Genomic DNA, 21,063 nt, shown 5'->3' on the forward strand with positions numbered 1-21,063 from the left:
ACAGCCGTTTTTATTAATTGGCGGTTGCAGAACTCCCTTTGCCCACACGGTGGCAGTAAACATTATCTGCGGTGGCACTTTCTGCCACAGCAGGGGAAGTGAAACAGGCCCGTAAACATGGATGACACCGGAGGGACAGGTGAGTCTGTGAGCGAGTTAAAGCGGGACGCTGTCAAATTCCGCTGACATTAGAGGGACTCCGCCGCGGCTGCGGCAACTAAACGTGCCGCCCGTTGTGTTTCCGTTTGGGCCATAGTCCGGGCTTGGCTCGCAGTCAACTTATTCTGCCATATGCTCGCGATGCTAACGCTAGCCGTGCTGTCAACAGGCGAGCTGACGCTGCCGCGGCGACACGGAGCAGTTTTCACGGCCGACAGCGTGATGGTAGTTGTTGCGTCATCTGCGCTTCTGGTTACTATCACGAGGGAAAAACGGAAAGAAAGACGTAGACCGCCACGCTTCTTGTTGCCGACTCAGGCTGACATCGAAGCAACTCGACCCGCTGGGGATAGTAGCATGATGCAAACCGGGGCATGTCCAGTGACACACTCTCACACAAGCACGTTAGAAGCGTCAGCACTCAGGGACGGGGTTCTGTCATCACCGCTCGGGGTGTCCGAAAGCGGAATAATTACGCGAGAGAACCAGATGTTTGTTCATGAAACCATTTACTTGTGTTTTTCAGAGGGCCCTGAGAGGACGGAGGACATTGAGAAAGCCAAGGTGAGGGCCAGTGTTATGTCCCATCTGGTTTCCAATTTAATTGGTTTCGAATTCAAACTGTTGCAGATGCGTTGCACGTTTGTGGATTTCTGACGAGTCTGCAGCTATTCGGCAAGGAAACCAGTTAAATTGGAAACCAGTAGGGACACACAACACTGGAGTGTGTCTCAGTTTCACAGAGTTGCGTTGAAACAAAGCTACGTCCTCCCGCAACCCTGTCATTTTTACGTCTTGATTTTTCAGAAAGAAGGCAAAGATCTGGCCAAGGAGGAGAAGCAGCGGCTGAGGAAAGAGAAGAAGCAGCAGAAGAAGGGCAAAGAGAAAAAGGACGACAAGGCTCCACAGGAAGGCCAGAAGGAGAAGAATGCTGCCGGTTCGGCCGCCCCGGCTCCGCCGCCTCCCGCCCAGCCAGCTGCTCAGAAAGGTGCGTGCAAACTCTTTGTTGGCTGCTTCATCTGTAGCTGCTCACAGTTGTTACAATTAAGAAGGGGCAGTGTAATTTTGTCCTCAGCCTGCAGGAGGACCTCTTTGACATCACTGTCACCCCCAAATGGCTTTGATCATTCTCTCAGTATCCTGTAGCTGGTCGCTGTAAGTTATCCACTATCTCTTCTCCGCACTAACTCGTCTTCTTCGTCTCTCGCAGCTTCCCCAGCAGTGCCTGCTCTCGCTCCCGTGCCTGTCTTGGAATCTGCGACCCCGGCTGACAAACCAGCCAAGAGCAAAGCAGAGTTGAAGGCGGAGAGGAGAGCCCGGCAGGAGGCCGAGAGGGCCTCCAAACAGAGCAAGAAGGCCGAGCCGGGCCAGCTGGCGACCGCGGGCAAACCCAAAGTGCAGCCTAGTGAACCAGGTACTGCCACGTCCTGACCTCCCACTCTTGTCTGATTTAATCTGAATCGTCTGTCGAGACATTTGTGTTTCCATTTGTGTTCAGTCGTGAAGAGAATCTCAGAACATGTCCAGGCCGACAACCCCGAGGTTCTAAGGAAACTGGCAAAGAAGCTGGAAAGACAACAGGTTAGCAGCTTCTGGCTCTGCCAAAATCGACTCACTGCTCACTACAGTCTTGAAGGATCTTGTGACTTTTTTTTTCCTGATTTGCATAACCATTCCGGAGTTTCACAGAGGAAAAGATTTCCACCCTGTTGGGTTTTTAAACAACTCACATACTCAGTAACCATAACTGCACGTGACTGTACCTAATATTTCTTTCAGACGCCAGAAAATAATGCTGCTACAAAGGTTAAGGTCTGAACCTTTTGAGTGTGTGCCCCTAATTTGGCTAACTGAGTGTTAAAGCTGTCATTGTTTTTGACCTGGCCACTAAATAAAAGTGTGTGATTGAGTGGTTTGTTCCAGTGAAACAGAGGCGGTAAGTTGGTAACCCACCAACCATCGCTGAGCTATTTGCTGTGCAATTTGTTGCAGTATTGTCTGTACGTTGTGTGTTTATAACAAAAATCTTCACCTCGCCTTCCTTTTGAATATATACTCTGGTGTTTACGACTCGAAGAAGCCCATTGAATTTTTCCTGTCAACGTATTTGGTGCAACCAATTATGTTGAAGACATTACAGTAGCTTTTGTCTCTGAGTCCCTCTCTGATCCTCTTCCTCTCCAGATCCCCCCGCGGTCAGACTGCGGTCACAAAGTCAGCTTGTTTTCTCATCTCTATCAGTACAGTCGCAAATCCCCTCTGACACAGCAAATTGGGTAAAGTGGAAGAAGAAGAAGAAAAAAAAAAAAAAACATGTCAATGATGGTTTTTGACAAGGCAATCATCAATGCGTGCTGGTTTGTGCCACTGCAGCATTCCCTCCACCGTGATCCATCCTGCCATCGTCCGACTGGGTCTCCAGTACTCACAGGGAATTGTTGCAGGATCCAACTCTCGCGCCGTCGCCCTGCTGCATGCCTTCAGACAGGTATGAGTGGATTCTGCAATGAGCTGCCGCCAACCAGCAGGGGCGCTATTTGATAAACTTTATGATTTTCTGTATTTTTTCGCCACAAGGTAATAAGGGACTACACCACTCCTCCTAATGAGGAGCTGTCCAGAGACTTGTTCAACAGGCTCAAACCTTATATCAGGTACGAAAAACATCTCCCGGGTTTCACCAGGTGATTGAATTGATTCCACTGGATTGCGCTCCTGATCTTCTCTCCCTCTTGTCATTCGCAGTTTTCTGAATCAATGTCGCCCCCTGTCGGCCAGCATGGGCAACGCAATCAAATACATCAAGAAGGAAATCTCCAACATTCCCAGTTCCTGTAAAGAGGAAGAGGTTGCGACACCGCTATGTCTCGATTCCGATATCATGGCTCCATGTCAGTGATTTGCAGTTGACACGTCTTCCCCTTAATGTGACCTCTTCTTCTGTTTGCAGGCAAAGAGCTCGCTGCTCAACTGCATCGAGTGCTACATCAATGAGAAGATCATCCTGGCTGCTAAAGCCATTGCCAAGTACTCTATTGAGAAGATCAATGATGGGGATGTCATTCTAGTTTATGGATGGTGAGTGAAATGTAACGGTCATCAATACAATTTGTACTTTTTTTGCATTGTTTTTGCTTCAATTTGCTATGTAATATAATAAACACATGAGCTGAGGCTGCGTGACGGGGAGAAAATGTCTTCTTTCCATTTCCAGCTCGTCTCTCGTCAACCACATCTTGTGCGAAGCTTTCGAGAAGAACAAGAAGTTCCGCGTGATTGTGGTGGACAGTCGGCCGCGGCTGGAGGGCCGCGAGGCCTTGAGACGCCTGGTCCAGAAGGGCATCAGGTGCACCTATGTCCTCATCTCGGCCATCTCCTACATCCTTCCAGAGGCAAGAAAAAAAACAACTCTTTTCTCTTGTTTCCAGATCAGAATGCTTCATGTCTTCTCTCTGACTCTTGAATATCTCATTAAAACGTCTCCGCCACGCAGGTGTCGAAGGTTTTCCTCGGCGCTCACGCCCTGCTGGCCAACGGCTACGTCATGTCTCGCGTTGGAACGTCGCAGATCGCCCTGGTGGCTAAAGCCTTTAACGTGCCTGTGCTGGTGTGTTGCGAGACCTACAAGTTTTGCGAAAGGGTGCAAACGGATTCCTTTGTTTCTAATGAACTAGGTAAGAAAAGAAAAAAAGACATAAATCACCCATTTCATTTTTCTTAGTTTTGCTTATTTGTGTAGCTGTATTACATTTTGTTTTTCGCTGTTTATTTTTCCTCAGATGACCCTGACGACCTTATTGTGAGCCGTGCAGGGAAGACCCACTTGGAACGCTGGCAGGATGTGTCCTCACTCGGCCTCCTCAACCTGGCGTACGACGTGACGCCGCCCGATTTCGTGGATCTGGTAATCACCGACCTGGGAATGATCCCGTGCACCTCGGTGCCTGTGGTGCTCCGAGTGAAAAACGTGGACCAGTGAGCGAACCACTACCCGTCTCTCACATCCACCTCATTTACTGTTTTTTTTTTTTTGCTTTCGGACGGACTTTGTGTGCTGGAATGCTTGGACTTGAGGCGTAATAACCGTGCATTTGGCATGTAATAAATATATAACTGAAACGGAATTCACATTTTAAAACAGCGTCCATGTGTGTTTAATATGGTAACAGAGAAAAATGACAGTGTGATATGTGACAATGTGACAATGGTTTGACGAAATTAATTTAATGGCCAAGTCAAAAATAACGAACCGGCGTTGTCACTCCAACTTCAACACATTTTTTTTTTTTTTTTTTTTTTTGCGTCCGCTACCTAAAACACAATGAGACACATTTGCATGGATTCATGTTGACTGTAGTTTCATGGCGAAAGTGAAAATGTGCAAAACATAGCAGCCATAACAAGTGTCAGTAGTGAGGGCACCACCTGTTTAAACTGACCTTTCTGAGTTTTACTACATAAACCGCCCCAAGTAAAGTACATGCTCACCTTGTGGTTAAGTATTTCCCTCTCCTCTGAAACAACTGGTATATTTGGCACGAACGATAAGAATCTATTTCATGAACACCAGGATTTTTTAAAAAAAACATTCAAGTCGTTAAGAGTGTTTGTCTTAAAGAAGAAAAAAAAAAGCTACATAAGTGAATCATATACTGATGGCCTTTAAAACTGCATTTAAAGTATAAACAACATAAAAATCCAGTGCCAGCTAAATCGGTTTAAAATGTAGCCGAATTAGTTTTTAAATATAAATTACTTCTCAAAGAGGCCGGTGTGCAGCTGAGACCTATTTGTCAGCATTTCCTTTGGAAAAAAACTAAACCACAGGTCGGTGGATCGTTGCACTCAAAAGAGCAACTTCAGAGCGACTTCACGTGACGCCTCTGGGTGAACCACAGCAGGAAGGAGATGACCACCGTCGAGGCTCCGAGGGGCGCGATCACCTGGAGGGCCGGGAACTCCCCCTGAAGCCCGTTGGAATCACGCAAAACGCAACGTTATGACAGTCATAACAGAAAGATTTGTAGGCCGCTTTTAACGTAACAAAAAACAGGCTAAAGAGCTTAAACGTAAGTCCGTGAAAGCCGTTTGCGTAACTGACCTCTCGGAGACATTTGTAGCCGTGATGGTTGCCAGCACAGCTGCACTCAAAGAAGCCTGGGCCGTAGGGGGCGCACAGGGAGTTGGCGGGACAGTCGATGGCTGAGGATTGTTGACAGGGGTCAGCAGAGGGTTTCAAGTTTTAACGCGGCATCTTGAAAGAATCAAAGATCGGAACTTACACATGTGTCTGGTTTGGTTGCACAAATCTTTCTGGCCTTCACAAAGACGATTTCCGTCCCTCACCTCCACCCTCTCCCAGGATGCATTACCCCCGGGGCAGGGTAGGTCTGCGGGCAGAATCCTGCAGAATCAAAGAAAATTTGCAGCACTTGATTGCTATGCTATTAAGATGGCTGTAAACTTTAAAGTTTTTATGACCGGCAGACTCACGTGGAATTTAGGTCGACAAATCCTTGAAAGGTTGTGTTACTGATGTTGGCAATGGGGTTGAGAGACAGGTCTCTGCAAAGCAAACATTCAAAATAACACCGAGTGAAAGTGTCCCGACACTTTTTAGTGCATTCTGCAAAAAAAAGGAATGAAGTAGACCTACACTATAACTGCTGTTGAGGCTCCCTGAAGATCCCCCACATGACTGAGCAAACAGTTGGACAGATCCAACCTGAAACACAAACCAATGAAGAGCTAGCATTAGAAGAAATCGTATTCAAACTAAATTAGCCTTCTGTGAATGTGTGAAGTGGTAAATGTGAACAATCGAGTTGCTGTGCAAGGTTTCAAATAGCCTGACAAAAATAAACAGACAGTGAAGCAGAGGAACAGGTTTTTCTTGAACAACTTGAAGTGTTTCGTTTTCATCTGGCAAAGGGCCATAAAGCTAATAGTGACTCAGCCGCGTCCTCCGCAACCTCTCACCATCACAGAATCACAACGCGCAAAGGCGACTCGTACCCGACGATGACGCGTTCAGGGTCGCTCGCGTTGTCATTTCTCACACAGCAGCGTCCCTCGATCCGACCAGCGGCCAAGGAGCAGAAGCGACTCACCTCCGTGCCGTTCAGAACTGTCCCCTTGCACAGCTGACATACCTGGGATCACACGGCATCGGGACGGACAGGGTGCAACAAACAACGTCATTATCATCATCATCTTCAACAACAAAAACAACAACAACGCGACAGCTGTGACTGGACATCCGAACGCGTCGCAATTTTGTGTGAAATTTCACTGGGTGTGATAAAACGCCACCGTTCCACCACTGGGGAAAGACATCCTGTTCTCACCTGCAGGTCACTCAATTGAAAACTCGAATAAAAACATAAATTAAGAATAAAAACGAACGCTGCAGGCTCCAGCTGGCTGCGCCCAGCTCTCATTTTCGTCAACTGAGGTCACGTGACCTCGCTTCTGTATTGGACATGTGACCGGAAGCCAACCCGGAAGCACTTTGGCGATGCTGTTTGCGTTCGGATTTACGCATACTCAACGTAATACAATTAGGACGTGAAAACCCAGATTAATAAATGGTCCGAAGCTTGTGAAAATGATTGAGACTTGCCATAAGAAATCAATCAACACAAACTATACATCGAAATTGTTAAAAGCTCTCTGTTTTTCAATTTAGAATGTATTCTTTGTAACTAAGCTCTTTGATGAAAGAATATTGTGTATAATAGGTTTTCTGGAATAGTTGAGAATAACAATAAGGCATCTTTTTTTCTTAAACGTGGAATGAATTCTTACTACCCTTTTACTGTCACTTCGGTTCGTACCAAGTCGAGTGGGCATTCCCAACTGAAACCACTTACTTAGAATTTAAAATATATTCCTATAAACAGGACTGTTGTATCATCTCGAGACTGTAGTTGAGTATAGCCTATCAATTGTTATATGATTTTTGGATGGTATATTCCGTCTTCTACCCAGCAGGTTTGTGTTTGCTTAATTCCCAGAAAGGAATCCCCCCCGGTTAATAAAATCAGGTGGTAGAGTCCATGAGGATTGTTGCATCGCCTCCTGATGGGCCACCAGATACAGTGGACGCAGAACGATCTGGCGAGGCTGGTTCCCTGTGCCTCCTTTTCCTGCTTGCAGCTCATTTTTATCTATGACTTTCATCCGTCGGCGTCTAAATTTTCCTGGGGTGAATGTAGAAGACGTTCAAAACCAAAGCAAAACCACCTTTCTCAGTGTGAACTGTCTCCAATTGCATTTCGGGAGGTTTGCTCGCGGCTCTGCGGCGCTGTCTGATTTTTTTTTTCTTGTAGGAACAAACTGCACCTTTTTTTCTAATCCGGAAACTTTATGTGGTTGCGCCAAAACGAATAGCGCCGCTTGCGTAGGTTGACACGTATTTATTTATTTATTTTTCCCCTGAACGGGACGTTAAGTAAAAACATTTCCCCATCTCCTTTAACGTGAGTGAAAGCGATATAATTTTTTTTTTTTTTTTTTTTTTTTTACGTCAACGGTGAAGGTGTAATTGCCCAACACTTGCAAATATGGCTGCTGCGGGGACGGCGGCGAGAAAAGTTTGACAGTGACGTGGGAACAAGTTTGACGCGGATGCCAGTCGGCACACGACTTTGTCGGCTGAGATAGCGAAGTCGTCGACACATTTGCCCACCGCTTTTTCCCGGGACTTGGCTGGTGGATGAGCCGAGCAGGAGCCTCCTCCTCCTCCCCCCCATCTCTTAGTCACCAGACAGTCACTGCGGTGGACTTTTAGTGGGCAAACTGTCTTCTCCGTCGTCGTCGTCGTCGTCTTCTTCTTCTACTACTCTATCCTGAGCTGACTTCGGACAGCGGAGTGTGTCGACTTAAAGGAAGCAAGAACAAAAAGCAAAGCAAAAATGCATTTCTCTATACCCGAAACGGAGGTGTGCTCGGGAGAGAACGGCTCGACGTATGTGGTGAGTGTTAATTCTCCTCATTTCTTCCACGTCTCCGCTCACTCCCATTAAAAAGCCGGTTTGAAACGCCACAAGTCGCCGTTGCCGATGACCATCTGCTGCTCCAGTTTGTTTGTGTGACACTGCGAAGTGTCAACACAGACCAGACAGACCAGCAGTCTGGTGCAACGACCTGTGCTCGCAGAGACGACCAATAAACAGATGTTGCGTTTTAATTATTATTATTCACAGGTGTTTTTATTTTTTACTGCTGTGAATTGGGTCAACCTGAAAGCGCTCGACGCGACTTGATCCTTGTGCATTCAACTCCTGGCAGCACTGCATGTTTATTGTCCCGGCCACTTAAGAAAGACTCTTAAAATCCACACCCTGGTTCTCAACAGAGTAAGCTTTGTTTTTACAGGGTTGACTCTGCACTTGCGTGTTTCTTTCCTTCTCTTTTTCTAACCCTTCTCAGTTTTTGCTACCCTGAAATCTCAAAGCACCGACGGTGGTTTACTGAAGACCTGAAACCAAAAACGTTGGTGCAACTGTACCTCAGACCTTCAGCCGAGGTTTATTTATTCGGCCTTTATGAGAAGAAGTCATTGTTTCTGGTTCCCGTTGTCTGGCTTTGGCTGCAGACCACGATTTTTCTTTGTTTGCATTGTGTTCAATTTTGTACTTGACCTCAAAGTTTGACGTGGTACATTTGCAGGAGAAGCCCAGCTGGATAATGTGCACTCTTTCAGTGTAGCAGATTTAAAACCTCCACGCAATAAGTTAAAACGTGGCCCCGGCCAGGACAGTCTGGCATTAAAAGACGCCTGCGACACAAAATTCAAGGCCATGGGTTTTTTTTTTCATTCCCTCCTGAGTAATTTTGAGGACGGCGCTGGCAAAACGTGCACCACTGCCGACAGCCCCTGCAAAGCGGACTTGCCCATGAGCAGCGCGAGTTGGTGGCACCGTTGCTAGGAAACAGCGTGGGTTTGGTCTGCTCCTGGATATGATGGGATCGCCTAATCCTCTATGCCTTTTTCCAAAGTCGGTCTGTGGTTTGCCGCTTAAAAGTGGCTCAGTGTCATGTGACCTCTCGCTCGCCGCAGTCGCACACCTGCGAATAGTCGGTCCTCTTTTTGATTAGGTGGTCTCCAGGGATGCCGGGGAGGCGAGGAGTCAGGAGGGGGGTGGGGGGGGGGGATCTCAGAATCTGCTCATTAATATTTCAAGATGTCATTGTGTTCACTTCCCACGCTGGCTTAAGAAGCCCCGCGGGTGTTTCTGAATACGAGATGCGCTCAACGCAGCTGGACGCTGAATTATTATTATTTTATTCACCTTCCACTGCACCTCTGCAAACACCTTCCTCTCCCTCCCTGCCCGATGCGTCTCTCGGAACACTTTCGGTCAGTGGCAGCGCTGCTGCTGCTGTGGCAGTGACTGTAAAAGCTGCGGTGTGACACCTCTCAGCTGGCTGTCGTGTGACCTTCCTCCCACAGGTCCGCAGGAAGGGGACTTTGCTTTGCGATGCCCTGAAAAGCCTGACCCTTGGAACTAGACGCATGGTCACTGAATCTGCTGAATATGCAACCAGTGACCAGAAGACTGCAGGTTTCTTGTGTGTGTTTTTGTGCGAGTGCACAAGCTTTTCGTTTGCATCCGATTGTGCAGCCGGTTTCTCTCTTTGTGTGTTTGTACCTGGCCGAGGCCCAGAGGTAATACTTACCGGCGTGCGCTCATCAGTTTGAAACCTGCAGTGTATAATTACACCCTCATCCAGATCACTTCTGAAACCATTACGAAAAAAAACCCAAACGCATTCCACCTCATTAAACTCATTTCATCCCACTCGGGCGTCCTTGTTCAGGGAAGGAAGGAGCCCGAGAAGTCGCTTTACCGAAAACAAAAACTGTGTTTTCTCTTCCCGGTATGTATTGTCATTAAAGTCCAAGCAGAGAATCACAATGCATGACTGCGGTCAGACGTATTGTTTCGGAGCTGGTGACTCGAAAAGGAAGCACAAAAAAAAAGGGCAAGCAATCACAGTGGTTGAAGGGAAAAATAACAGCAGGACTTTTTTCTTCTTCTTCTTTTTTTTTTTTTTTTTGCGTTTTTTCAGGCACACTCACTCTTCCTTCCTTCCTGCCTGATTACTGCCTACTTGTACATCTTTCACTTCTTCACCCTCTGGAGCCTTCCGCTTGTTTTTTCCCCAGTTGACTTGAGCCACTCACCGCGCTGTGCAGCGAGGGCTCTTAACCTTTTATTATCCCGCCCCTCTGCCGGACACACTGCCCTCTGCGCTGGCTAAAAATATGCGAATGGGGCTGAAGCGGAAAAGAGATTAAAGCCTGATAGTTTGTGCTTTCGCACCCAAATGGGAAAACTCTTAGGCAAACATGCAGCCTGCACTTCCTTTCATCAGCGGCCAGCGTGGCGCGGAGCCCGAACCGACGCTAAATAGATAATGAAAGAGAGTTTTCACATAATCCAAATGGTGTAATTATGGTTCAGTGCTTAATAGATTTTAATATTCCAAGTCTCGTATTTCAGTGTCTGTGGCCGGGAAAAGGAAAATATTGACCTTTTTTATGTTTAGACGGAGAGCTCCGCTCCAGACGTCTCGCTTCGTCCTCAAAACACCCTGGAGGTCGGATGAGACGCGGCTGCGAAAAAAAAAACAAAAAAAAAAAACAACTCGGCAGTTCCCAGCGAGCGACGTTGGAATAAAGAGGCTTTGCTTTTGTTTGAGACAATGTTTGGGTGGGGTTTCTGGGTCAGAGAGCATCTGCGTCAGCGCCAGGAGCCACGAGACGGTTGCGGTGCCGCAGCCGAGATCGATGTTCTTCACCGTCGAGGGGTGATTTTTACAGGAAGTGATGGGTCGGACGGATGTGGAGGGTTTCTGTCACCGGACTGGCCCGGACCTATTCATGTCGCCGACGAGCAGGGGCCACCGCAGCGGTGGAATGGGCACAATTTGGCCCGTGGGTTCAGCGGTGAACAAAAAAAAACAAACAACACTGTTCTTGTAAACGGCTCCATTTGCGGTTCCGTGTTCGAGCAAACCGGGAGTCATAGCAAGAATTTCAATTTATTTATTTCTAAGAGGACAGTGTACAGTGTGCAGGACCCTGGTTTTGCAGGGATGTGATTGTACCCAATTTCAGCCAGAGGCTGGTTTACATTGGTGGTCCCCCTGCCAGTGGTTACTGGCACTGTAACTTTAAAAGATCAACAACAGTAAAGAGCAACAGTAATAAGACAGTAATATAGCAATACAGCACAATGGCAATACACAATCATTAAAATAATAAAATAAAATAAAAGTGAGAGTAGAAGAACGGGCAAACAAACAAGCCATAAAAACAAAGAGGGAGGTTTTAAATTCTCTGTATTCTTCGTATTTCCCAACTTTCAGCCACCAACTCTGAGGTTCACCTCCGAGGCAGCGGCGTTTGGATAGTTGGCTTCAGTTCCCGCCGGTGCGGAGGAGTTGAGAAACAGCATTTCCTGTTCTGTCTGGCAAAACACTGGGCTCTCGCTCTCTCTGTTTTTGCAACAGTAAATAAGGAAGTGTTTTTTTTTTTCAGTTTTGAGGATTGTGGGGGGAAAAGTTCATCCCCCCCTTTGGAAGTGGATTGACAAGTTCACACATTCCTTTTGTTTTGGCTCGTCGTAAATGCGTGTGGAGAACTGAGACGACAAACCTGCGGCTGCTTTTGAAGAAAATCACTTGTCAGATTTAACAAGTTGAGCCTGGAAATATTTATTTTTGTGTCCAAGAATTTGCTTCAGTTTAATTGCTTCCGCATTTTAATTCAGCCTCTTTTTCACTTCTCTCCACAGGCCTACAACATCCATGTCAACGGCGTGCTGCACTGCCGGGTCCGCTACAGCCAGCTCCTGGGCCTCCACGAACAGGTAGGTGTTGGTGCAGCCCGGTCAACACCGGTGTTCATTTTGTCGATGAAAAATTTTCATCATAAAACGAGCCGATAACTAAATAAAAAGCAGCGTTGTGACCTTTCCTCCGTCTCTGGGGGTCGATACCTCGGCTTTTGCTGCTTTATTTATTTTTTAAAAATCTTTTTTGAGTTCAAAATGTTTCATGTCAGCCGAGCAGCCTTTCAGAGGAGTTTAAAGGAGGCGGCTGGAGGGATGGAAGGAATGTTCTCTGCCTTTCTTTCCACCTCACCTGCAGAGGGAAACGCAAAGGAGGCAAAGTGCACAGAGCAGCTCTGCAGTGGCTGCCTGGGCGAAGCCGCTGTGAGAGCTGCCGTTGTGCCTCCCACAAGCATCTTGTTTATCTGCATGGTTATTTATTCCTCAACTACCTTGCTACCTACCTCGCATGCATTGACTTGCAGCCTAGCGTTTCTCGTTTTCTAAGCCAGCAAAATTTCATTTTGTTTTAGTCGATGAATTTTTGTTTAGTTGTCGTCTCGTTTTAGTCAGAACAAAAGGTTGTTGACAATAAGAAGAAATTTTTTTTTTCCAAGCATGGTTTAGCTGCAAAGCCCTTGGTGTGTGTGTGTGTGTGTGTGTGTGTGTGTGTGTGTGTGTGTGTGTGTGTGTGTGTGTGTGTGTGTGTGTGTGTGTGTGTGTGTGTGTGTGTGTGTGTGTGTGTGTGTGTGTGTGTGAGACAGGTGATGGGCAACAGGATGTGAGGTCGGCAGACTCTTTAAAGAACCTCTGCAGGGCTTCCTGCTGCTTCATGCTCTTGACCCTTCAACCCTCTCCTCCTCCTCCTCCTCTTCAGCTCCTCACCCTCGACGTGTTTGATGCTTTTTGTCCTCGGCTGTTTTGACGCCTCCTCCTCAGCTGCGTCCTGCGCTGTCCCTTCAGCTGCAGTCACCTCCGTTACTCACTTCCTCCTCTGGTGCAATGACTTCATAGCTCCATATGTGCACGACCCGGGGTGTCTTTGAGATATATATATATATATATATACATATATATATATCTCATTTGATTCTTCACAGCCCATGACACACAGCTCTTTGTCTGCAGATGAAAGCAAACTTGGTGCTTAATGTGTGAGGGCTGAGTTCACTTCCAAAAGCTCAGCAAGGAAGAAATGAGTCAAGGAGCTGGAAGACAAAGTAACTCGGAAATGCTGGATGCTCAGGACTGCAGATGTCTGTGTGTGTGTGTGTGTACGTGCGTGCGTGCACGCATGTGTGTTAAAGCTGGAAAGTTTACTTACCAGCTAGCTGTTAAAATGGTGCTTTAAATAAACTTGTGAATCATCCCACCAGTGTAGCTCCCTCGGACAAATTAAACCCTCCTCCTCTGCACCGCCGCTAATCGCTCCAGACGTTTGAGGCAACGTCACATTCGGCAGGCGGTCGTGGTCCAGACGTGAATGAAAAAAATAGAATAAAATGGAATGACGGAATCACTTTCTTTCTTTTTTTTTCTCGTCTTTCTCGCTGTTGGCAGATAAAGAAGGAATACGGCAGCAACGTGGCTCCCACCTTCCCCCCAAAGAAGATCTTCACCCTGACGCCGGCCGAGGTGGAGCAGAGGCGAGAGCAGCTGGAGAAATACATGCAGGCTGGTGAGTGTGTGTGTGTGTGTGTGTGGAGTTGCTAGCTGCGTTTCCATGACCCCTAGAATTGCGCAAAACCTAAAAACTGGTCATGGAAACACCTAAACTTGGAAAAAGCCTCTCAAATATGGCCAAAAGGTTTTGACGCTCTCATGAGGTGGTTTTTCAGACGTATCCATGTGGAGGTATATCGCAAAAGTGTCATGGAAACACTTCAAGTGAAAATGGCGCGTTGTGTTTGGACAGAGGAACATTGGAAACGTTTATACTTTTATTTTTGCGAAAAACTGTAATGGAAAAGCAGCTACAGAGCTCAGATCCCGGAAGTGATCAAAACAAAAGAGAAAAACCCTGCCTGGTTTTTGTGTTTCTCTCTCTCTCTCTCTCTTTTGAAAAGCCCAGCAGAATTGGGCGTTTTCGCAGGGGTTTCAACTGGCCGCTGACACAACAGCCAGCGTGGCCAATCAAAACACTCGTCCCCCATGTACTTCCTCTTCTGCCGAGAGAGTCCCTCCCCTTCTCTATGAGATCGGAGCTAAAGCTTCCTGTATGGAGGGAACCGTGCTTGATAGGCATCTGTCGTTCGGTTCCTGTTTTACCAAGAGAGTCCCCTCCGCCCGTCACCGTGCCCTGCCGCTGCCCAAAGAGTTCTGACATTAGATCCACTACTGTTTAAAAAAAAAAAAAAAAGTTTAAAAAAAGAGGCAGGTTTTGTTGGGAAACTAACAGAGACCTCAAGGGATCACTGTGTACAATAACCAGATATTGGCTTTTTGGCTTCATTTATTAGTTTATTTATTGCTGCCCAGGTCAAAAGTAAACTTAAAAAGTTTTTCCAGTTGTTTGTTCCGGCAAAGTGAAACTCTGCTGTAACTGTTGCGTCACGTTGAAGGAGCAGGTTGCAGCCTCGTCTCCTGCTGCTGCTGGGAGGCATCGAGCGCCTTTCTGAATTTTGTAAACAGGTTGGGGTTATGCTTTTCTTACACACACACACACACACACACACACACACACACACACACACACACAGCTCAGGGATTGGAACTGGCAGCAGCGCCGAGGGTTTGTTTTAATCCTCCCAAGCACCGGCAGTTACAGCAGAACAAGGAGGCGTTGTTCCAGTGTGTATTTGCTCCACACACACACACACACACACACACATACACACCAAAACTCACACAGACGGCGTTCTTGGCTATGACTTTGCCCCGGTTACATCACTGCTTCTGCACAGTTATGAAAAGTGAGGCGCAGCAGAGGCCCTGAGTTGTGACGCAGACGGCCTCCAACTCTGACGGTCCGTCTTTTTTGCCCGTTTGCAAAAAAATAAATAAAAGGACAGCAGTCACCGCAATGGCGGCGGTGACGCATCGTCAGGCAAGAGAGGCATCTGCGAATTTTGCAGCATAAGCAGCAGAAGCAGGAATGGAAGACGGAGAAGCGAGGGTCAGCAGCTTAATGATTTCTGACAACACGGGGCTCTCGCTGTTAAAGTTTATGGTCTTTGTAATAATGAACTTTAAACGGAGTCAAACGAAAAGGAGGAAAAAATGAATAGCGTGAAAGCTCTAAGTTGTGCATTAACCTGTGGGACTGAAAGATTTAGCAGCCAGATTTCAAGACACAGACGCGTCTGCTCCACCTGCTCGACCCCGACAGTTTGAGTGACGTGAGGAGGAATAAAACACAACAGGCTGCCTCGAATTTAGGTCACGTTACTTTTTTTGAAATATAGGCAAGAGATAAAGTTCACGCATTGGCTTCTGCTGGCAAGTAGAAAGACCATCACCAGGAGATGGCCGGCTCAGACCCCACCTACTCTAGGTGACTGGTTTGGAACCATTCTGGAGATATTTAGGATGGAAAAATTGACTTTCCAGCCAAGAATCCAACAAGACCAATTTTACCAAATTTAGAACAAATTTTATTTATAACCCCCATGTTTCAGTTTGGTTATTAATTCTAATTCTCTCTCTCTCTCTCTCTCTCTCTGTCTCTCTCTCCCTCTCCCTCCCTCCAGTGCGTCAGGATCCTTTACTGGGAGCCAGTGAGATTTTCAACAGCTTCCTGAGGAAAGCACAGCAGGTCGGTGCAGCCCGACTCTTCTTCGTCAGTCAGTCAGTCATCGCAGTCGTCCGGCCGTCATAATGACTCTCCAACCACCACTTTCCTCGTCATGGCCCCCCCTACAGTAGAGCTGTTTAGTCAGGTGTGTCCGATCCGCTCCGTCTCACCTGCTGAGACTCGCGGGGGTGGCGCTGCTGCTGCTGATCAGAAGCGACGGCAAGCGCTCAGAGGGGGCGGGTGGGGAGAGTGACTCATCCGAGGTGGATGACGGCATCCCGAGCAGGTGGAGTCGACTGATTCAGCAGTTCGTCAAGCCGTGACCTGCGTTACCGGCAGGGCCGTAAATCCAATAACCTTCGTGGCTGCGCTCCACTCCCCAGCAGCAGCAGCAGCAGCAGCAGCAGCAGCAGCAGCAGCAGCAGCAGCAGCAGCAGCAGTGTTGGCACCGCCGCCGCCGCTCCCGTCTCCAGCTCCCTCCGCTTCCTTTTTTGAATGCCTCACTGACCTCATCAGCACCTTCAGAGGTGGAGGACGCGCCTGGAGAGCCTGCCGAGGAGACGCACAAGAGCAGAGATGATGCAGCAAAAAAGCAGAGCAGGGGCTGGTGGGTGGTGGAGGGGGGTGGGGGCAGCGCGGCGCGGCGCAGCACCGACTTGACTTTACGATTTCACCCTTGTTAATATTTGCCCATACACTATTTAAATATTCACAGTTTTTCTTTTTTTCCCCCGATTCCTTTCATCCTCAACACTTAATATTCACAGCTTTTCGAGGTTTTGGTTCCAGTGTGTGGCCACCTGAGGACCCACACCAGCGAGGATTAACGCTTTTCTCCCCGATGTTCAGACTCGGAGCGACGGCAATTAATTTACTGCGTGCAAAGGCGTGTCGAATATAAATCACCCTCATTCATTACCCCCGGGTGTGTAAAGTTGCTCTTTGTGAACCTTCAGGGGTGCAGATTTATGGCCAAAGTCATAATCCTGTCTGCAATCTTTGTTATTTTAGATGATGATCCCACAAAATCATTATAGCCGATATTAAAACACGTGCGTTTTTATTGAACGATTACAGCGCGGCGACGGTTCAGCCTCGACTTTAAGCGTCGCGCCAGCGCCAGTCTCTAGACAACAGCAGAAGAAGTAACGGATGAACTCATCACTTCTGGGAGAGTCAGTGACAGAGTCATCAATCATTTTCTTTGAAATCATCGGGAAACTGGTGGATGTTGCACAATATGGGGCCTCTATTTGTGCTTTGCATTGCTTTTGTTGTTTTGCATGCTGTTTTTTTTTTGTTTTTTTCCCTTCACTCATTTGGACAATGAGTGCAAAATAAATCACTTTAAAATGCTGTGCTTTGCATTTCCTGGAAAGTCCAGGCATTAAGTCAACGCGTCACTTGTACGTTTGTTTTACTCGACTCAGATGACATCTTCCGTTCGCACAACTTATTCTTTTGTGCTTGTGCGACTGGTTGCAATTTGGTGGGGGTTTTTTTTGTAGTTCTTTTTTTTTTTGGTGCAGGGGCGGGGGGGTCGGTCGAGAGGCCTCTTGCGCTGATTTACCGCTGCGTTCGTTCCCGCAGGAGACTCAGCAGATTCCCACGGAAGAAGTCGCTCTGGACATCTGCCTCTCCAACGGCCAGAAGGTCACCGTCAACATTCTGAGCTCGGATCAGACGGAGGACGTCCTCGACGTGAGTGGCCGCAGCGGTGGGAGTGTTCGCCGATAAACCGGATCCCACTTTATTGCTCTGAGGCAATAAAGTGGGATCTGGTTCAGAGCTGATATAACTCAGCAAGCGGCCGGAGGTCAGGAGGCCTTTTGTGATTCGCTGTCAACAGCCCTCAGTGTTTCAAGGAGACGATCGATATGTCCAATTGGCTGACATTAATTCTTTAGATTCTGCTCCACAAAACAGCCCCTGTGCTGGAGCAGAGAGGACCAAACCCTGAAACACATCCACTGCCAGGCAAAAGTTTGGACACACCTTCTCATGCAATTTTATTTTTTTTTTATCTTTACAAGATAAAATTGTGTGTTATGAAAGGTGGCTATTTTGAAGAATTCAAATATAAAACAAGTTATTTTACACTTTTATTGTTTCCTACATAATTCCATGTGTGTTCATGTTCAGTGAGAAACTGCAATGTCAATAGTCATGAGAATGAAGGAAAAGACATTCAGTTCATAGGGTGTGTCCAAACTTGACTGGCGGTGTTTGTGCACCATTATGTTGCGTCAGGCTGGCGTGACAGACTGTTTTTTTTTTTTTTTTTTATCAAAGTTTAACATCAGTTCACCTGAGTTCAGTATCGGAAACATACAGTCAGAAACATCAGTCATATCAGAGGGTCAAACTGAGTATCTGTAGTGTTGATAGCTGCATGCTTGCAGGCTTTTACAATGTTTTTGTAACCAAACAGAGTTCAAAGGGAATGGATACAATCATGTGTACCTGTTTTCAGATCATAATGTTACATTTTTTTTTTTTTCAATAACACGGGACGTTATTAAGGCTTTATGTCTTGGCCCAGCTTTGGGATCACATCGGGTCGATGGATCAGCTGCTTTTTGCGAGTGAAATCAACCCTTTTGGTTTTTTTTCCTCTTCACTTTTCCGCAGGCTGTCGCAACGAAGCTGGACCTTCCGGAGGACCTGGTCGGCTATTTCAGTTTGTTCCTCATCCGCGAAGGCCCCGACAGCAGCTTGACATGTGAGTGTCGGATGCAGCTCAGTCAGTCAGCCGGACAAAATAAAAGCACCTCTTTGCCCTACTCTTATCCGTCTGCACTCGGCTGCGTTTACAGACGTTCAGACGGCTGATTTTCTTTTTTTTTTTTTGTTTTTTTTCCCGGCGGCTGAAATCCATCAGATAGCCGCCGTCCTCACTTTACGCAGACAAAGAAAGTGCTGCGGCACACACTCGCTGACAGGTTTGAAATAACTTTTGTCCAGTCAGCACAACCCTTCCGAGGAGATAGACGGCGGGGAAAATAATAATTCTAGCAGACGGATAAAGTGAAGCCGAAGTCAAAGGGAACAATGGCACTTTAATTATGTTTCCCTTTCGCGCTGCAATTACTTTATTATTTTTTTTGCTACCAGAGCAAATGATACAATTTAAATTCTTGCTTTTTCCCACCTCCTCTTTCCTCCTTTTGTTCCTCTGAGCTGAAAGTGTTACAACTCACTTCTGTACTGTGCCGCTTGCGGATGTGCCACATATTTAGTTTTAATTAGCAAAGGCAAAAAAAGGGAGAATTTCACGCCGTGTCTGCAGAATGAAATCGCTCGCCGTCGCTCTGTGAAAATTCCGCTCACCATCATCAATTTTAAAGAAAAAGCAAACAAAAGGTGTTTTCCCCTGTATTTTAGCCCATTGCTTAAAAACAACTGTGCGAGTTCCATTACAGTTTTTCACAAAATAAAAGTGATATTTCTCGACGAAGTACAATTGCAATTTGCAGGTGTTTGCATTGAATGGTGTGAAGCGCATAAGCCAAAATTATAGTAAACTCTTGTCCCACGGGGAGCCCACTCTGAGGAGGATGGACGTACAAAACATTGCAGCGAACTGGTTGCATGACCCCGTAGGTCACATCCAGTGACCTGTAAATGACACTTTTGCAATATACCTCTATGCCGATGCGTCTGAAAAAACCACCATGAGAGCGTCGAAACCTTTTAGTGATATTTGAGAGGTTTTTCTAAGTTTAGGCGTTTTCCATTACTAGTTTTTTATTGCGATATTGAGTGTTTTGCGCTATTCTAGGGAAACGCAGCTACAGCCTGATGTGACACAACATCAGGGTGGTTTCCTGTGCAGGTACCACTGAAATGCATGGTACTTGCACTTTGCACAGCCAAATTTCTGCAGCTGGCAATTTAAAAAACAAACAAATCTGGTCCGGCAAAAAAAAGAAAGAAAACATGAGAGTAACTAAACATATTTGCACAGACATATTTGAGCAAATATTTATGAGCTGCTGCGTAAATATTCTCCAGAGGAGGCGACAGATCTGTTTGCCTTCAAAGAAAGAAGTTAAATAAACTGGGAGTGCGATCTGGAGCCCTCCCCCTTGGTCGCTCGTCCGTCTGCCAAATGTTCATCCGCCGCCGCCGCCATTCTGCTCCCGATGAACTCGAGGAATCTCGCAAACATTGACTGCGGCCTCTTGGCACGGCCGCAGAAAATCGAGCGGCTGAAAATCAACAGAAGGTGGCGTGAGTGAGTCATGTGACCCAGATCAGAGCGAACCAGCAGCTGGAGTGGGGTCGATGTTAACAGGAATTCATTTGTGTGTGACAGGCACCGGTGTGGTCTCCCCGCAGGCCCGTGTGTAAATCAATATAAAATAAAACCAAACTTGATCTCTATTTTAAATTCATATCCATGTTTTTTTTTTTTTGATATTTCAATTTAAAGCCAACTGTTTGTCAATCCATTTTTGTGACTGTATTTATTTTACAGTTTCCAACAGATGGTTTAACTTAACCAGGAATTCCTCCAAAACATTTCCAGCATTCCTTCTCCTTCTGCTTCTGCTTCAGCTTTTCTTTTATTCTCCCCCCCGAAACGGCTGCAGAGATTTTCAGCCTAAAAGTCTCCAGCGTGTGTTGATGCTTCCCACTCGCAGCGTCTCTATGTCCGTAGAGAAACGAGAAACACACACACACACACACACACACACACACACACACAAACACGCAGCAGCAGCCTGCTGGGACCTGTCCAGATGGAGTTCTCCCGTCCTTCGTTTGTTGTCACCATCATTATCCCAGCGTCCTTGGGTCTCAGCTGGCACTGCGCTTCTTCCTTGTAACTCGCCCCCTCTCACTCTCTCTCTCTCTCTCTCTCTCTCTCTTTCACAATATCTCTCCTTCAGTTGTGAGGAAGCTGCAGGAGTTTGAGCTGCCCTACGTCTCCATCAGCAGCTTGCAGAGCTCCGAGTTTCACATCCTCCTAAGGAAAAGGTACGATACCCACACTTCTGCATCTACACACAGCCAGGAGCCTTTTTTTTTTTTCATTAAATGGCTCAATCAGTCAATCAGTCATCCATCCATCCCAGCTGTCAGTCTTTGGGTGAAGACGTTGTCGGTCGCACGCTGGGCAAGTTTGCAGTGGCCATTTCTCCTTTTCTTTGCTTTTGTCCTTAATATCCAAACTGAACGAACAAAATCAAATGAATCCAAATCAATCAATCAATTCACGCAGGGATACGACATCGAGTCCATCGTCCACACGAAGAATTGGAAGTTTATTCTTCTATTTGAAACAAACAAAACAATGTCTGCTGCCGCCTCTCTACACTGTAA

General features: G+C 46.8%; 3 protein-coding genes across 3 annotated transcripts in view; 2 read left to right on the top strand and 1 right to left on the bottom strand.

Moving 5' to 3' along the window:
- The first annotated feature begins 29 nt into the window (after window positions 1-29).
- eif2b4 (eukaryotic translation initiation factor 2B, subunit 4 delta) lies at window positions 30-4,297 on the top strand. Its single transcript, XM_076015885.1, has 13 exons — window positions 30-139; window positions 686-723; window positions 967-1,147; window positions 1,370-1,573; window positions 1,658-1,740; window positions 2,344-2,435; window positions 2,533-2,647; window positions 2,737-2,813; window positions 2,905-3,007; window positions 3,110-3,237; window positions 3,374-3,551; window positions 3,653-3,833; window positions 3,939-4,297. The coding sequence occupies exons 1-13, from the start codon at window positions 118-120 to the stop codon at window positions 4,136-4,138; spliced, it is 1,602 nt and encodes a 533-aa protein (XP_075872000.1). The 5' UTR covers window positions 30-117; the 3' UTR covers window positions 4,139-4,297.
- A 476-nt stretch (window positions 4,298-4,773) lies between these two features.
- atraid (all-trans retinoic acid-induced differentiation factor) lies at window positions 4,774-6,642 on the bottom strand. The gene is made up of 7 exons (XM_076015887.1): window positions 6,507-6,642; window positions 6,175-6,311; window positions 5,816-5,884; window positions 5,653-5,724; window positions 5,442-5,563; window positions 5,261-5,361; window positions 4,774-5,123 (listed from the first exon to the last, which is right to left on the bottom strand). The coding sequence occupies exons 1-7, from the start codon at window positions 6,597-6,599 to the stop codon at window positions 5,019-5,021; spliced, it is 699 nt and encodes a 232-aa protein (XP_075872002.1). The 5' UTR covers window positions 6,600-6,642; the 3' UTR covers window positions 4,774-5,018.
- Window positions 6,643-7,247: 605 nt separating this feature from the next.
- The window catches only part of LOC142881542 (sorting nexin-17), a 49,870-nt gene continuing 36,054 nt past the window's right edge, over window positions 7,248-21,063 (top strand). Inside the window, exons 1-7 of the mRNA XM_076015883.1 lie at window positions 7,248-8,135; window positions 11,967-12,041; window positions 13,563-13,680; window positions 15,692-15,756; window positions 17,326-17,436; window positions 18,367-18,457; window positions 20,631-20,718. Coding sequence (XP_075871998.1) covers window positions 8,076-8,135; window positions 11,967-12,041; window positions 13,563-13,680; window positions 15,692-15,756; window positions 17,326-17,436; window positions 18,367-18,457; window positions 20,631-20,718 — 608 coding nt within the window. The 5' untranslated portion in view covers window positions 7,248-8,075. The remainder of the gene's footprint in view (window positions 8,136-11,966; window positions 12,042-13,562; window positions 13,681-15,691; window positions 15,757-17,325; window positions 17,437-18,366; window positions 18,458-20,630; window positions 20,719-21,063) is intronic.

Source organism: Nelusetta ayraudi, unplaced genomic scaffold, assembly GCF_046127955.1.
Source record: "Nelusetta ayraudi isolate G7.1 ecotype Tasmania unplaced genomic scaffold, CSIRO-AGI_Nayr_v1 ptg000202l, whole genome shotgun sequence".
Lineage (NCBI taxonomy): Eukaryota > Metazoa > Chordata > Actinopteri > Tetraodontiformes > Monacanthidae > Nelusetta > Nelusetta ayraudi.

Excerpts from the sequence above, each read along its gene's own strand:
- eif2b4 (XM_076015885.1), top strand. The coding sequence starts at position 118 with ATGGATGACACCGGAGGGACAG. Across the intron at positions 2,814-2,904 it reads AGGCTCAAACCTTATATCAG|TTTTCTGAATCAATGTCGCC; the intron begins GTACGAAAAACA and ends TGTCATTCGCAG. Across the intron at positions 3,834-3,938 it reads CTTTGTTTCTAATGAACTAG|ATGACCCTGACGACCTTATT; the intron begins GTAAGAAAAGAA and ends ATTTTTCCTCAG.
- atraid (XM_076015887.1), bottom strand. The coding sequence starts at position 6,599 with ATGAGAGCTGGGCGCAGCCAGCTGGAGCCTGCAGCGTTCGTTTTTATT. Across the intron at positions 6,312-6,506 it reads TTCAATTGAGTGACCTGCAG|GTATGTCAGCTGTGCAAGGG; the intron begins GTGAGAACAGGA and ends GTGTGATCCCAG. Across the intron at positions 5,725-5,815 it reads GCCTCAACAGCAGTTATAGT|AGACCTGTCTCTCAACCCCA; the intron begins GTAGGTCTACTT and ends TTTGCTTTGCAG.